This window comes from Nycticebus coucang, chromosome 9 (genome assembly GCF_027406575.1).
Source record: "Nycticebus coucang isolate mNycCou1 chromosome 9, mNycCou1.pri, whole genome shotgun sequence".
Lineage (NCBI taxonomy): Eukaryota > Metazoa > Chordata > Mammalia > Primates > Lorisidae > Nycticebus > Nycticebus coucang.
In genome coordinates, this window is record NC_069788.1 from 38415032 (window position 1) to 38430857 (window position 15826).

Below are 15826 nucleotides of genomic sequence, written 5' to 3' on the forward strand. Positions count from 1 at the left end.
GCACTGCAGCTGGCAGAGGAGAGTGATCCCCAGGCTAAGGTCTGTGAGGAGACCAAGCAGTCCTGCACCCCGCCCAGCCCCAGCCATGTAAGGGGCACCCTGGCTGGCACCAGCAGGAGGGTGGGCTGGCTCCTCAGAGGTCTAGGATCCTCAGCCTCCCTCTGCCAGGGCTGCAGTAGCCAACTCCTCCTCCCGTCCCCCGCACCCCTCTCTGAATCATAAAGCCAGACCCCAGTCCTGACTATTGCTCAATCCCCAGGAGCCCAGTTCCTGTGGGTAGCGCCTGACTTGCCTGATCCTCTGTTTTGTGCAGTACAAGGGAAAGACAAGATCTTGCACAAGGCACGCCGTGTCTGCCCTCAGTGGGAAAGGTGGCATGGGGGCTCTCTGCCTGCTCACCCTGCTCTTGGTCACAGGTAGGACCCCCCATCCCGTGATGCCTTCTTTCTCTCTCCTTTCTGGAGCCTAGGGCTGGGGCATGGAGGGGCACTGAGCTGGACTCTGAAGCTGGATGGAGCCCTTGGCGTGCCCAAGTGCCCCCTTCTGTGCCCCTCTCCTCCTGACCCTGCCCACTTCTTTCACACTCTCCCTCCCTTCCCAGTGTCAAAATCCACTGCCAAACTTTCCACGCGTGTGGACACTTAAGGGCTGGTGGACTCTGGCTTCAAGGGAAGGGAAATTCTGATGGTGGTCTCTCAGGCTGATAGCTGAGGGAAGTTTGTGGTGGCACTGGAAGAACCCACTCAAATTATGAAATACCAATTATGAGTCCCTGAAATTATGAAGGAGGAAAGAACCCGGGGCTGTTACTCTGCATCTTTGGGGCACTCTTTACTCTGAAGGTCTTCTTGTCCCTTGTTCTAGATGAGAAGTGAGGGGACAGGGGCCAAAGACTTCTGTCATTGAGTTGGGGTGTTGATATCCCAAATTCTTGCACACGACTGCCTCTTCACTCTGAGGGACGGGCACCTCTTGCTCCCTCAGAGCAATGGGCAAACCTGGACGAGAGGAGGGACTGTTCTAAGAACAGTTTTGTTCCTGCAGCTTCTTAACTGAAGGTGGAGGGGAGAAAGGTGGGTGTACTGGCCTGGAGGCTGAGGGATGAATGGGCTGATGTATGGGGAGGGTCTCTCTAGCTCTCTCTCTCTCTCTTTTTTTTTTTTTTTTTGTGGTTTTTGGCCAGAGCTGGGTTTGAACCCACCACCCCCGGTATATGGGGCCAGCACCTTACTCTTTGAGCCACAGGCGCCACCCTGGTCTCTCTAGTTCTAGAGAGCAGGCCACCACCTTCCCAATCCTATCTGTCAAGTTTGTCTCAGAGCAATGGTTGGAGATGGAGGGCGGGAATCTCAGATAGGAAGGTGAAGCAGAGGATGGGTTAGTTCCCCCACAGTCCTGCCCTGTCAACAGGCTGGCGCTTTAAGCCCATCTCCCCCTCTCCAAGGAGGGTCCCCAAAATAGCAGCCACATGTATCCCCCAAAATAGCTCTGAGACAAGTCCTTCCTGAAAGGGGAACAAAGTCACAGAAATAGGGAAGCTGGAAGCTAAAGGTCAGGGGAGAGGAGAATGCAGAGTGGAGAATAGTGTGGGCAGCAGCAGAGCAAGCCTGGCAGGGATACAGGGGGTGCCCAGCCCGTCCCCATCGAACCAGCTCCAGGCCTGTGAGGGCCACCCACCTTCCTATCAAGACAGGGGAGAGGGGAGCTCCTAGGCCCATGTGACAGGGAGAAGATGCCTGGAATAGGACTAAAGGAGCCTTTAAGACCTGTGTCTCTGGAAATAGGCCCCGAGATGGTTGGTTTCATAGGAATGCCAGATCCAGGACCCAGTTCTGGTTTCCTGGTTCTCAACTGCCCACAAACACATGCCTGGCCTGTGCTACTCTCTCCCAACCTACTTAAAAACCTAAGCTTCTTAAGGGTAGGATTTTTGTCTGTTTGGCTCACTGCACATTGTAAACATTTGAAATGAATGAAGGACTGAATGAGTGTTCCCTCCCCAGAGCTATCCCGAGCCCACAATGTAACAGTGTTCCTGGGTGTGGCCGGCCAGTCCCTGCGGGTCTCCTGCCCCTATGACTCCTTGAAACACTGGGGGAGGCGCAAGGCCTGGTGCCGCCAGCTGGACGAGGCAGGCCCGTGCCAGCGTGTGGTCAGCACGCACAGCGTGTGGCTGCTGTCCTTCCTGAAAAGGCGGAATGGGAGCACAGCCATCACAGATGATGCCCTGGGCGGCACCCTCACCATCACACTACGCGATCTTCAAGCCCAGGACGCAGGCTTCTACCAGTGCCAGAGCCTCCGTGGCAGTGAGGCTGACACCCTGAGGAAGGTCCTCGTAGAGGTGCTGGCAGGTGAGTGGGGAGGGTACTACACCGCTGGGCTGTCCCTGCGATGGGACTCATGTTTGGGGCTTCTGTGAGCAGGGCTACCTTCTGGGCTGTCAAGGATCCTGGAAAAACCCACACTGGGGGTTTGGATCCCCACTCAGGGCAGCCACGGATGGTTGTGCAGGTTGCCTACCGTACAAGGGGGCCAAAATCCAGCCTAGACTCCTTACACTGGGCCGTACTCCTTGGTCAGGGCTGTACCACCTACAGAAAGGATACCTTTGTCTCATTTGCACTGAGTTACTGTCTGAGCTAGGCTGGCCCTACTCCCCCAATAGGGGATCCATTTGACATCTGGTCAGTGTATGAACATTACAGGTGGTCCTTAAGGAGGAGGAGATTTTCCTCATTCACCAACTGATGGACCTATCAGCACAAATTAGGCACCAATGTGATGCAGAAAAATGCCCCTGGAAAGGAACCTTGCTTGTGCTGGCCGATGTGCTTCACTGCTCTGGGCCTCCATTTTCTCGTCTTTAATTGGAGATGATGTCTGTCCTGCTGACCCCACAGGGTTCCCGTGAACTCTTGGGGGTTGGCAGGAGTTAGTGATGCCCCGTTCTGAGTCTCTTGCTGCTGAACTGACTTGGGGCCCTCTTTTCAGGCTAGAATAGGTGAGATAGGATGGCTCCTTCCTACCCCTCTGCTTTTCACGGACCACCCTCTAGGAAAGCCTTCTGTCCAAGTCTCCAGAATACAGCTGTGTCCCACAGGAGAACAAATCTGGGGTCATAGATACCTTTTCTGACTCTCCCTTTCCCAACTCCTCCTCCCAATATAGCCCTTTCCCATGGAAATGAGGGTGGAGGACTATTTGCCCAAGGTGGGAGGCCAGGGAAGATGGCCAACCATATACGCAAACCCTACTCCACCACTTGTCTAAGGGCCAGCAGCAAGAGACATGAACGGTCAGCCCTGTCAGGGTCTAAGGTCAGTCAGTTCCTAAGAGGGTGCAGATAAACAGTAATATAATAATAGCCCATAGCTTGGGCAGATAGCTTGACAGTTTACCCTGGATTTCCAAGTACATTCATTATTCCATTTGCTCTTCACAACCCTGTTTGACGGGAGGGTGGAGTTGCACTAAGTGAGCGCCTATGAAATGGTAGGCACGTAGAGGTGTTGGCACTTAATCCCAGCAACCCTGTTAATGAGGAGGTGTTCATAATTGCCCCACTTTATAGGTGAGAAAATTGAGGATCAGAGAGGTTAAAGACTTGATCCACACTGGACCAGAGCCCAAGAGATTCTGCCCACTAAGGCAGGTCAAAGAGTGCTGAAGGCTCACAGCTCTGTCTCTTGCAGACCCTCTGGATCAGCAGGATGCTGGAGATCCCTGGGTCCCTGGGGAGTCAGAGAGCTTGGAAGACACCCACGTGCAGCACAGCATTGCCAGGTATGGTGCTGGGTCTTTCCAAAGATGCCTGGGCAGACTTTCACTCTGCAGAGCCTGACACAGGGTACAGGGTGGGGACCCTGAACTACAAATTCCAAGGCAATTAAGAGCATGAAAGGGCCTCTATATGACTTGCTTAAATGCCCCTCTAGCCAGCTAGTATGTGCTGGTGTGACTGTGGCAGTTGTTCAGATATTGAAAGACTTGGTGGCTTGTGCCTATCATCTGAGCACTCTGGGAGGCTGAGGTGGGAGGATCCCTTGTGCTCAGGAGTTTAAGACCAACCTGAGCAAGAGTGAGACCTCATCTCTAAAAGTAGAAAAATAAGCTGGGTGTCATGGTGGGTGCCTATAGTCCAGCTACTCAGGAAGCTGAGTCAGAGATCGCTTCAGCCCAGGATTTGGAGGTTGCTTTGAGCTAGGCTGATGCCACAGAACTCTAGCCTGGGCAATAGAGTAGGGCGCTGTCTCAAAATAAGCAAACAAACAAACAAAAAACAACAATAACAGTTTATTAAGAGCTGCTGCTCCAAGACTCCTGAATAGATAGCCTCCTGTCTGTCTCCCAGCAGCCTTCATATGGGAATCTCTAGCCATATAATTTGGCAACAATGGTAGTTTCAGTACTTCAGTACAAAACTGGGACTCTGAGATGGCTGCTCCTTTGGTAGGACCAGAATAAGTTCTGACCGGTCCCTGCATTTGTACTGGTGTTTAAACTGTGTCAATATAACCACTGAGCACACACACGTGCACACTCCCTCCACATGGCATGCCCTGTGTCCAGCAGAAAACCGCTTGTGAGAGGAGGTGGTGTGTTTAAGGATAGTGGCAGACCATGCCTAGAACTCAGGTCTCCTGGCTGCAGGCTCCCCCAAATCCCCACAAAACCCTAACCCAGGAAAGTTCTGTGGGGAGGTATCACGCCCCCTAGAAGCTCCTACTTTCTCCCCTTCCTTCTCTGAGGGCAGAGTCCAGGCTGCAGGCCACCTCCAGGCTCCCACCTGCCTTTCTTGTCTCTCAAAAGGAGCGTCTTGGAAGGAGAGACCCTCTTCCCACCCACTTCCATCCTTCTCCTCCTGGCCTGCATCTTTCTCATCAAGTTTCTGGTAGCCAGCACCCTCTGGGCTGCAGCCTGGTATGGGCGGAGGCTGGAGACACGTCCAGCCATTGAACTGGACTGTGGGCATGACCCAGGGCACCAACTCCAGATGCTGACAGGTGAGCTTGGAGAGCACAGGGATGGCTAGGAGTGGCCCGGGAAGGGACCAGAGGTGGTGCCGAGGGGCCATGGAATTACTCAAACTGTTGCAGGACTCAGAGACACTTGAGAGAAGAGGAGGGGAAGGGGATGCCAGGAGCGGTCCGGATAGGAGCTACCCCAGCCTGCACACTCACCCCTCACCTAGCAAGACGCCTGGTTCTGCTCTAGCAAGAGGCCACTCTGCCTGCACCCTGCTTCCTGGCTCTGGAAGTAAGGACCTGTGTGTATGCGGGTGGGATTCCGGTTTAGGAAGGTCATCTGTCGACTTCTGGGCATTGGACGTTAAACGCTCTCAAATAAATCCAAGACTGTCATTTTAAACTAGATGGTTTGGGGCTTCTCTTTTCTATAAGTCTTAGAGAAGGAATTTGGATGAAGAAAAGACAAAAGAGCTGGCTCACCGGGGCATCTGGCCTAGGAAAGCACACCCTTTTAATCACAGCCTCCATTCTGCCCAATCATTTTCTTCTCTCTCCTCCCTTCCCTAGACCTAATCGCCAAGTGCTGCCTCCTCCTCTGGGATTTCTCGGACATTTAGTTACCCTCCCCTCTTTGCTGCCATTCATCTTCCCTTGGTTTCCCGCCCCAGGCCATCCCCACCTGAACACTGTCCCTATTCAAAGCCACCATTCAAAGCTACCCAGCTCCCAGCTGACTCACCCATTCATCTCCTTAGAGCTTTTCTGTCGCCATGTTACTTCCTCTCCAGAGAAATGACAAGGGCTTGAGCCCTAGGCTGCAGCATATCAGAGCTGGGAGCTTATGGCCCCTCATTGTATAGAGGAGAAACTGAAGCTCAGGAAAGGGACTTACCCAAGGTCCCCGTACAGGCGGGAAATCCACATTTCATTTGGCGTTTAAGCGCTTCCCTCTAGCTCACTCCTACTTAATTATTTGACAAATATTGTTTTAAGCATCTAGTCTGTGCCCAGTTTCCTGGGCACAATAGTGAACAAAACTGGCAGAGTTCTGCCCACATGGAGCTCATGTTCTAGAGTGTGTGTGTGTGGGGGGGGGGGGCGGGCAGAGACAGATAATAAGCACAGTGAAAAAATAAGTCTGATAGTGTGTTAGAAGGCAAAATGTGCTGAGAGGAAAACTAAAATAAAGCAGGGCTGAGAGACTGGTGTGCAGGAGGAATGGGGACCATGCTGTTTCAAACAGGGTGATGAGAAGGCACCCGTTGAGAAACACTTGCAGGAGAAGAGGAAGTGAACCATGAGGACGGGGGAGCTGAACCATCCAGGGCAGAGAGAGCAGCCAGGGCAGCTCCTGAAGCCTCATCCCTCCCTCCTCTTTTTTTTTTTTTTGAGACAGAGTCTCACTCTTTTGCCCTGGGGAGGGTGCCCTGGCATCACAGCTCACAGCAACCTCAAACTCCTAGGCTTAAGCAATCCTCTTGCCTCAGCCTCCTGAGTAGCTGGGACTATAGGTGCCTGCCACAATGCCCATCTAGTTTTTCTATTTTTAGTGGACACAGGGGTCTTGCTTTTGCTCAGGCTGGTCTCAAACTCCTGAGCTCAAGCAATCTACCCACCTCGGCTTCCCAGAGTGCTAGGATAATAGGGGTGAGCCACCTCTCCTGGCTCATCCCCTCTGTCTTACACTCACACTACCCTGGCCAAGAGTAAGGGGTGAGACTTCCCGAGGGGGAGCTGCAGGGAAAAGGAGGAAACAAGATGGCCACATCTTCAGGCTCCCTGTGCTGGGCCCCAGTGAGGATGAAGCCTAGGAGGACCTCCAGCCATCGCCACAGGTGGCTGCTTTGCTTGGGCACCCAGGGCTGTGAATCTTCAAGAAGGAGCTCCTGACCCTGCCCTCAAGTTCTAGCCTCTCTTCGACAAATCACCTCCCTGGACCCAGACAGGTGCCTTGCCTGCTCCCAACTTCAGCTGCTCTGCTGGCTCCTGCCCTGAAGCCGTGGGACTCTGGTCCAACCCATGTTTCTTTGGCTTCCCTGATTCAGCAGTACATTAAGCTTTCTCATTTTGTCCTGGGTCAGTGGCCTCTTTCCTACAGATCCAAGCCCGGTGTAGGCACTAAGACTGAGCGGAGCCTGGGCTGAACCCTCTCCACCTACCTCTTGCCTAAATTATGGGCACTAATGCAGATGAAATGGGCAGAGGTGGGGGTGGCTCTTTGGGGCATGCCTGCACTCAAGTATGGTGGCTGCCATCAGCCCTGGCCTAGAATGGAGCTTTCTGCCTCCTAGGAGCTCAGCCTTTATCTCTTTCTCACTCCTCCATGTCAGAGACTCTCACCTCTGGACTGGAATTAGCACTGGGATCCCCTGCCTTGAACTCTCTGGGGGATACACAGGACCAAAGAGGAGTGAAATCATTTGGTCTCACGTTTCAACTCTGCCTCCTTCTAAGACATCTTGGGCAAGTTCCTCAACCTTCTGAGCCTCAGTGTCCTCATCTGATTAATAAATAAATAAACACCCCACCCTCCTTTGTAGGGTGTTTTGTGAGTTTGAAAGAAATGAAATTTGTGAGAGTCCCTCGTCAGTATATTAGGTCCTCAATAAATACTGATTTTCTCCATTTAATGTCCAGCCTCCTTGAAGAAGGCCCAGAACATGAAGAAATGTGACAATATTCATGGAGAATTATCTCCCAACAGAGAAAATGGAGCATTTATGAAACAAAAATTGTGTGTCATAAAATGAAATACTCAAAGAGATCTCGTCTTATAAATTAAAAATACTAATGAATAAAATTTTGAAAGGCAATAATAGAAGAAATGGAAGAAAAAGATGAGGAAATCTAGGAGGCAGAACAAAATGGACAAAAAGATGAAAAATAAGAGAGAAAAGATATCAAAATAAGATGAATATTTGGCAATCAATATCCAACTAATTAAGGAGTTGCAGAAAACTGGGGGAGGTGGGGAGAAAATGGGGGAGTAATTATCAAAGACATAACCTGTTCCCCAGAACTGAAGAATGTAGATCCAAATGGAAAGGGTCTAGTGTGTCTAGGATGACAAATGAAGAAAGACCCAGTCCAGGGCCCATCGTGGGATGTGGAACTTCCTATTCGAGCCTGTGCTCCAAGGACACTCTCCTGAGGGCCTGGGGAGGCGGGTGTACTCATAAAGAACTTAGAGTTGGAATGGCTTTGGGCCAGGTGCAGGGCACTTCACCATCCTCCACAGTTCTGCACCCTCAGATTCTATATTTGGAAGACCCTTTCATCTCTCCCCTTTCTCTCTTGCCCTCCACTTGCCGGGATCCTCCTCCTACCTCACCCTTTGGCCATCCCTTCATCTGCCTGCCTTTCCTGTCCCTACCCTCCGGAGCTGTTGCTGAGCACCCAGCCAACCAGGATTTGAAACAGCTCCTTATCCCCATCCCTGGAGGTTCCCACAGTCCTTGCCTCCCATTCTGTGGTCAGTGGCGGCCCCACGTGACTGTGTGAAGCTGATGTTTCCTGCCCCTGGGGGGGGTACTGTGTCAGTGGCCAGGCAAGCCCCAGAGCAGACGTCTCTGCCCAGCCATGGGCCCCTACCTGATTCTGCTGCTGCTACTGGGACTAGAAGGTAAGGTTCAGAAGGAGCTGCCCCTCAGGGACCCATATACTCGACCCACACCCAGGTTCTTGTCGCTGCCACACCCACATCTGTAAGTCCCAGTGCCCCTCTACTAGTGGGTGGGATGGGAGGTGTCCCCAGCTCCTGCCCATTAGTACTACCTCCTTTCCCTCCCTAGGTCAGGGTTCAGCTGACAGCCCCCCAGAGGTGCTGCAGGCCCCCGTGGGGAGCTTCATCCAGGTTCAGTGCCTCTACCGGCTCCAGGATGTCAAGGCTCTCAAGGTGTGGTGCCGGTTCTCGCCAGAGGGGTGCCAGCCCCTGGTGTCCTCAGCTGTGGATCGCAGAGCCCCCGGGAGCAGGCGCACGTTTCTCACTGACATGGGTGGGGGCCTGCTGCAGGTGGAAATAATCGACCTGCAGGAGGAGGATACCGGGGAGTATGGCTGCATGGTGCACGGAGCCATGGGGCCCCAGACTGTGCACAGAGTCTCTCTGGAGGTGCTCCCTCCAGGTGAGTCACCCCAGGCCAGCAACTGCCCCTCCCACTCACCCACTCCCCCTCCCTGCCAGAGCCTTTGGGTCCTCAGGAGTGGGAGCCCCTGGGGCAGGAGGTAGTGGGAGGAGATATCCTTCTGAGGGCTCTGCAGGGAGCGGAAACCAAGCTGGGTGGGAAGACTGAGATAAAACAGCCCCTCCCCTCCCACACAAGCAGGCGTCCCCACAGGAAGGCACGTCCTCATGCACTTCATAGCCTGGGTTGCATCTTCCAGCATTTTTCACTTAGAAATGTTTTAGACAAAAGTTGAATCTGGGCATATAAACTGGAATTAATTTGTATTGTTTCCAGTTTTTATTGCTGTATTAATGAGGTTGCTGGCTTAACATTACCGAATTTGCATCTTAATGAATGGCATAAGTCTTCATTGAAGATCTAGCATGCCTCACCTATAGTCAGGATACATCCAGTGCCTGAACTACTTCAGCTCTTTCGGCTTTAAAAAGGAGAAAAGTGTTCTTGGCATTTAAGCCAATATTCTCAACTCTATTTTCAGTATATAAAACACTTTATAATTTACAGGTTTCATTCTCACAGCCTTTACCTTTCAGCATTTATTAAATGCTAGAAAGCATTTATCTAAAGACACTTTTACAATATTTAAATTTTTTTCCCCCAGAAACATAGGCTATTCTGAAAAGGCGGTGGGGGCATTGGAAGGAAAATATTCAGTTACCTGAAGCAGAGACTGCTACTACTTTTATGGATGCTGATAATTTTTCATCTTTAGGTCTTCCTAGTCTTAAGTAATTTGTACCCAAGTCCAAAATTATGAAGTTAAGATAAACATTTTCCTTTCTCTTGGTTTTCTCTCTAAATAAGAGGCTAGACTAAGTTGTTATCAGACTTCCTCTCATCTCAAACCCATAATTATTACTTTATACTATAAATATACTCCTGTTAATCCTTGTCACCCTTTGTCGTCCTCATTCCTTGACACTCTGAGCTACTAAACTCACGATTTTAACTCCCTAAAAGGCAAATTGTGACAAGATAAGGCTCAGTGGGAAGAGAGGGTTGGGAGGCAGGGACCTGGAGCTCCAACCCCCTACAGTGGGGCAGGTGTGGTGGAGGATGATGTTCAGACAGGAAAATGGAACATGATTTCAAGGGAGGGTGTGGCTTGAAGCTCAGGCAAGCCTTTGGCTTCACAAGGGGTTGTCTAAGGTGGCCCAATAGGCCCCAGGAAGGCAGGACATGTGAAGCGAGATGGGGGCCACAGCACCTCCAGTTCCTGATGTGGCATAGTATGAGGAATAGGAATGGGAGATCTCTCAAGATGAAGATCAGGAAGTTCATTTTTTTTTTGCAATTTTTGGCCAGGGCTGGGCTTGAACCGCCACCTCTGGCATATGGGGTGGTGCTCCACCCCTGTGAGCCTACCTGAAGATCAGGAAGTTCTATGAGGACTGGCCAGGTTCCCAGGACAAATCTTCAGACCCAGAGAAACCAAACCTGAGTCCTACTGCCAGAAGTCAAAGATATAGAGACAGGTGACAGAAGTCTTGTCCCCAAACTGAATCTCGGGACCCAGCAAGGCTCTCAGCCAGGGTCAGCTGGTGTTGCATCCTATCAGGGCTGGCAGAGCTTAGGATGAGGCTCAACCTGTCTGCAGGTGTTGTTACAGGTTGCCGGTATGTGGGGAGGCCCCAGCTGAGACTCACGAGGGCAAGAGCAAGATCACCAGGAGGAAGACAGCCATAGAAAACTGCTCGGGGTGGGAGGGGAGGTGGTTGCAGATTACCCAGCCATGTGTCTACACAGTCTGAGCAGTCTGATACTAACAGAGGGGCAAGGGTTAAAGGGCAGGTAAAGGGCAGCAGGAAGGGTGGGAGCTGGTGGTGGAGGGGAATGTGGGTATATTCACCAGCAGGTAAAGATATAAAGACTCAGTGCCATCACCTGACTCACGGATGACAGGCCCTGAGGGATACCCCAGGCTCCCCGTCTTTGTGCGTCTTCTTGGGGACCTCTCCTTCCATGGCTTCACTTCCCCAGTCCCTCAGATCTCTATAGACCATTGAAGCCTGCCCACGATGGGGATGCACTCATTGAATGTTTCCTTCTGACTCAGTACCCAGCTTGAGAGAGGAGGAGGAAGAGACATACAAGATGGGCAGCCTGGCTGAGGACCCCTCTGCAGGCCCTGCAGGCAGTGCCAGCCCTACGGAAGCCAGCCAGGATGAGAAGAGGTACCGACAGGACTAGTTTGGGGAGCCAGGAGGCGGGTGTTGGTGAGCATTACGTCTTGTTTAGAACTCCAACTAAACCAAAGGAGAAAACTTGTGATTCCTTCCACCTCAGGGGAACTTCTCTGCAGATAAATGGACATGTCCCAGTTAATAAGCAGTGGTCCCTTCATCCTTGATGGGTCTTCAGCCAGGATACCCTGATGCGTCCCCCTTCCATCCTGCCTGAGTTTTCACCAAGAATGTGACCCTTCTGACACTGCTCCAGGGCTCCTCCCAGCAGCTCACTGCAGGGTTCAGCGCTAACCCTGCCTCTCCCTTTCTGTCCCTCAGCATCCCCTTGATCTGGGGTTCTGTGGCTGTGCTAGGCCTGCTAGTGGCAGCGGTGGTGCTGTTTGCTGTGATGGCCAAAAGGAAAGGTAGGTAGTTGTCCATCCTCCTGTCCTAGCCTGCCCCTGCCTGTCCTATATCAAGCAGTTTTGCAGGTGAGGCCAGGAGCCTTGTCCTGATCCCCCTGCAAATGGACATGTCTGGGCTTTAGTTAAGGCCCCCAGATCCTAGATTTCCCAGGACTAAGGGGTGGAGGGGAAAGAAGGGGATTCACTGAGAGCAGTCCTGAGGAAAGATAAGAATTGGAAACGGGGCGGTGGGAGGGGAGGAGAAGTGGTGGAGGAGGTAGGGAAAAGGGTTTTAGGAGGTTGGCTGAGTGTCTTGGTGGACTGGAGCAAGCAGTGGGCTGGGAGACTTAGGGCAAGGGGTGGGGGCTGGAGAATGGGGGTAAAGATTTGGCAGTGCAGTGGGGAAGGTGAGTCTGCACTAGCAGAGGTTCCAGAAGGGAGTGAGGGGATGGGCTCTGAGCCAGCCTGGAAGCAGACTGTGCTGCTTTCATCTGTCCTGCCAGGGAACAGGCTTGGTGTGTGTGGCCGATTCCAGAGCAGCAGAGTTTCAGGCATGGTAAGAGGCTCTGCAGGCCCTCAGCCAAATTTCCCAGACCTTTCATTTGTCACACTTACGGAGAGGTCCCAGGATGATGGAGCGATGAAAGGACTGGCACAGTGGCTCATGCCTGTAATCCCAGCACTCGGGAGGCTGAGGCCAGTGGATTGCCTGAGCTCACAGGTTCGAGACCAGTCTGAGCCAGAGTGAGATCTCATCTCTAAAAATAGCTGGGCATTGTGGCAGGCACCTGCAGTCCCAGCTATTTTGGAGGCTGAGACAAGAGAATTGCTTAATCCCAAGAGTGTGAGGTTGCTGTGAGTTAGGACGCCACAGCATTCTACTGAGGGTGACAAAGTGAGACTCTGTCTCTAAAAAAAAAAAGTAAGAAAGGAAGGACTGGGACCCAGCTGGGGTCCATAACCTTGGCATGAATGATCTCCCTCAGTATGCCACCTTCCCAGATTTTGGGAGAAACCTGGAGCTTAAAAATCTTCAAAGTGAAGACCTCTTGCCCACTCACATACTCAGGATTCAAGAGCCAGATCCAGTGTGGTCCTGGGCTTCCCACCTGGGCTTCCCTGGGAACTGGGGCGGAGGGAGGCACTCTCTTCACTTGATTTGCCTGCTTTTGTTCCAGGGCCCCTCTTCAGTGGTCCACCACCTCAGTGACTCTGGGCTGGCTGCTGAACTGCCTCCGGATATACCATATGTTAGGCTTGACTCACCACCTTCCTTTGATAATACCACCTACACCAGTTTATCTCTTGATCCCCCATTAGGGAAACCTCCACCCCCAAATCCACCCTCATTGCCCCCTCTGCCTCCTAAGGTTCTTACCTGTTCCAAACCTGTAACGTATGCCACAGTCATCTTCCCAGAAGGGGACAAGAGTGGCGGGGCCTCCAGTGAGCCAGCGCAGGATCCTCCTGACAGTCAGATTCTATCCAGCTAAGCTGTTCACCACACTATAAACTCATGGAGGCCATCCCTGGGGGTTCAGGGCATCTATCCATCCAGCTCATGCCTTAGATCCTTAGAATATATGAACGAATAGGGACTTTAGGATCTAATCTCATGTCCTGACTTTACTCAAAGGGAAAGTGATGCTCCGATGTGACTGAGATGTATTGGGGAAGCCTTACATGCTTATCCTTCTACTGGGCTAAATAAACCCTTATGGTGATATGTGAATGCGTACTGGCTGAACGGGGAATGAAAGGGCCCAAGTTTGATCACTTGGCTCGTGAACTGAACAGGCTCTGGTCCAGAGTTTGTGCTGCATGATCTGTCTTGCCAGTGAGGAAGTGGTTTCTTTCCCTGATCAGAACACTGCAATGCAGTTTGATTCAAGGGATATCAAAAAGTCTCCTTCAAAAGTATTTTCTAGCTCTCTCATGATGCCTGAAAGCAGATTCATTTGCCTAAGCCAACAAAGATCTGTTTTTTGCTCTGCACCTTGTGAACAAGTGACATCTTATGATGTGACAGTGTATGATGGGGTGGGTGGGGGCAGGTTAATGATAAAGAGATGCAGGAGAGATGAAATGGGAGAGAAAGGACTGAAAAGAAATAGTAAGGACAGAAACAGAAATAGACACCATGTCTATTCTCTCACGGGAAAAAGCTCAGGGGATAAAAGATTCTTGCAGATGTTAGTCTTGCCACAGCTGGCTGCCTCTCAACTAGGTGGGCATCTAACCACAGGGTTCTCTTTGGCTTGCACTTTGGAGGCTGGGAAGAGCCCATTGTGGAAAATGCATTAGGGAGAGGGGAAGGGCTCAAGGAAGGGGAATGGACAGGGGTGGCTACAGCCAAGTGTAAATGAAAGCTTGTCCAGGCTGGGAGTTAAAGAGCCTTTAAATAGCCTGCCACAATTTCTTCTGAAACTGTTCAATTTGAAAATGTGGTACCCATGGTTCTATATCCATGGATTCAAACAATTACAGATGGAAAATACTTGAAAAGAAAAAAAAATAGGATGGCTCTGTCTGTACTATACATAACAGGTACAGATGTTTTTTCTTATCATTATTCACTAAGCAATACCACATTAATAACCATTTACATATGATTTGTATTTGGTATTGTATTTGGAATTATAAGTAATCTAGAAATGTTTTACAATATATGGATATATAGATGTGTGGTTACCTATAAATACAACACGACTTTATATAAGGAACTTGAGCTTACATAGATTTTGGTATCTGCAGGGGTTCCAAGAACCAGTCCCCTCCAAATAGTGAGGGATAAATGTATTTGCCCATAATGGGATGAGGTGCTCAGGAACCTCGTCTTGTTACAAGCCTGGAGAGCTAGGTGTAAAGAGGTTTTCACCATCCGAAGAGACCCTAAGCTTGGCCTGGGCACTTCAGGAGAAGAAAGAAGAGTCTTTACGCTGGGCTCCAGGCTGTGCTAGTCTAGTGATGCTATTTGTAGGGAGTTCTGGCAGGATGTTCTGAGCATTCACTGATAAGTCACTCAGGCTGTGACAAAACCGAAGTTTTACTTCTGTTCCTTATGGAGGCGGCAGCTGCCAATCAACCAAGTAGTTGCCCATCAATCAACTAAGCCCTCACTTTCCTTGGTTAAAATGATTGGGAACCGCCTGGTGGGGAGTTGTGAGGGGCAGAAGAAGGGCAAAATAAAGTCCAAGTAGAACCCTCTGGGAAAATCTTAACCTGGTGTGAATGTATTAAGAACGTTTAAGTAAGAAGTATATTTAACAGTACAAAGGAAAATACCAATTGAGTGGTGGGGAAGAAGAAAGACATAAATGCCATTATTCCATGGCAGGAAGTCTATCAAAGTCATAATTATAAAAGTAACAGATAAAAATACTGACCTTCTAAATTTTAACATAGAAACACATGCACTACAAAGCAAAGAAAATACAGCTTACATGGTGATGTGACTTTTCTATAACAGAACTTTTGGAATTTAGCTAAGAAGTACTCAGAGGAAAATTCACATTCTTCAACAATAATTAAGCATTTTATTCAAATAGCTAATATTAAAAGAGAAAAATGATAACCAATATTTGAATAAAAGAAATGACTCTTTGAAATGAAATGAAGACAGACAAAGTATTAGGTAACTTACTCAAGAATAATGAAATATAAAATGACAAGGGGGGAAATAAGACAGATGAAAAGATAATGAAAAAAAATGAGTATTTTTGTGCTGGGTGTGGAAGTATTTTTTTTTTGGAGACAGAGTCTTACTTTTTCACCCTAGGTAGAGCGCTGTGGTGTCACAGCTCACAGAAACCTCAAACTCTTGGGCTCAAGTAATTTTCTTGCCTCAGCCTCCCAAATAGCTGTGACTACAGGCTCCTGCCATCATACCTGGCTATTTTTAGAGATGAGGTCTCGAGCTGGCTCAGGCTGGCCTCAAACCTGTAAGCTCAGGCAATCTACCAGCCTCAGCCTCCCAGAATGCTAGGATTATAGGCGTGAGCCACCTTGCCTGGCCTCAAAGACCTTTTTTGATGGAAGTGTTTGCTTTATCATGATTGTGCTAGTGGTGTATACATTTGTCACAACTCATTAAAATGAGA

General features: G+C 50.3%; 2 protein-coding genes across 3 annotated transcripts; both read left to right on the forward strand.

The window, feature by feature from the left end:
• Positions 1-280: 280 nt before the first annotated feature.
• Positions 281-5363, forward strand: TREM2 (triggering receptor expressed on myeloid cells 2). Its single transcript, XM_053602477.1, has 5 exons — positions 281-416; positions 2004-2354; positions 3696-3786; positions 4813-5006; positions 5100-5363. The coding sequence occupies exons 1-5, from the start codon at positions 377-379 to the stop codon at positions 5114-5116; spliced, it is 693 nt and encodes a 230-aa protein (XP_053458452.1). The 5' UTR covers positions 281-376; the 3' UTR covers positions 5117-5363.
• A 3186-nt stretch (positions 5364-8549) lies between these two features.
• Positions 8550-13351, forward strand: TREML1 (triggering receptor expressed on myeloid cells like 1). Of its 2 annotated transcripts, XM_053603272.1 has the most exons (6): positions 8550-8592; positions 8762-9094; positions 11229-11331; positions 11662-11747; positions 12230-12282; positions 12905-13351. In XM_053603272.1, the coding sequence occupies exons 1-6, from the start codon at positions 8550-8552 to the stop codon at positions 13217-13219; spliced, it is 933 nt and encodes a 310-aa protein (XP_053459247.1). In that variant the 3' UTR covers positions 13220-13351. The 2 variants fall into 2 exon arrangements, with proteins under 2 accessions (XP_053459247.1, XP_053459248.1); XM_053603273.1 differs by lacking the exon at positions 8762-9094.
• Positions 13352-15826: the final 2475 nt, after the last annotated feature.

What these genes read in the sequence shown, in the direction of transcription:
- TREM2 (XM_053602477.1), top strand. Translation starts at nt 377, where the DNA reads ATGGGGGCTCTCTGCCTGCTCACCCTGCTCTTGGTCACAG. An exon ending in CCTCGTAGAGGTGCTGGCAG is followed by an intron (nt 2,355 to 3,695) that starts GTGAGTGGGGAG and finishes TGTCTCTTGCAG; the next exon opens with ACCCTCTGGATCAGCAGGAT. An exon ending in GTGCAGCACAGCATTGCCAG is followed by an intron (nt 3,787 to 4,812) that starts GTATGGTGCTGG and finishes GTCTCTCAAAAG; the next exon opens with GAGCGTCTTGGAAGGAGAGA.
- TREML1 (XM_053603272.1), top strand. Translation starts at nt 8,550, where the DNA reads ATGGGCCCCTACCTGATTCTGCTGCTGCTACTGGGACTAGAAG. An exon ending in GCTGCTACTGGGACTAGAAG is followed by an intron (nt 8,593 to 8,761) that starts GTAAGGTTCAGA and finishes TTCCCTCCCTAG; the next exon opens with GTCAGGGTTCAGCTGACAGC. An exon ending in TCTGGAGGTGCTCCCTCCAG is followed by an intron (nt 9,095 to 11,228) that starts GTGAGTCACCCC and finishes CCAGCTTGAGAG; the next exon opens with AGGAGGAGGAAGAGACATAC.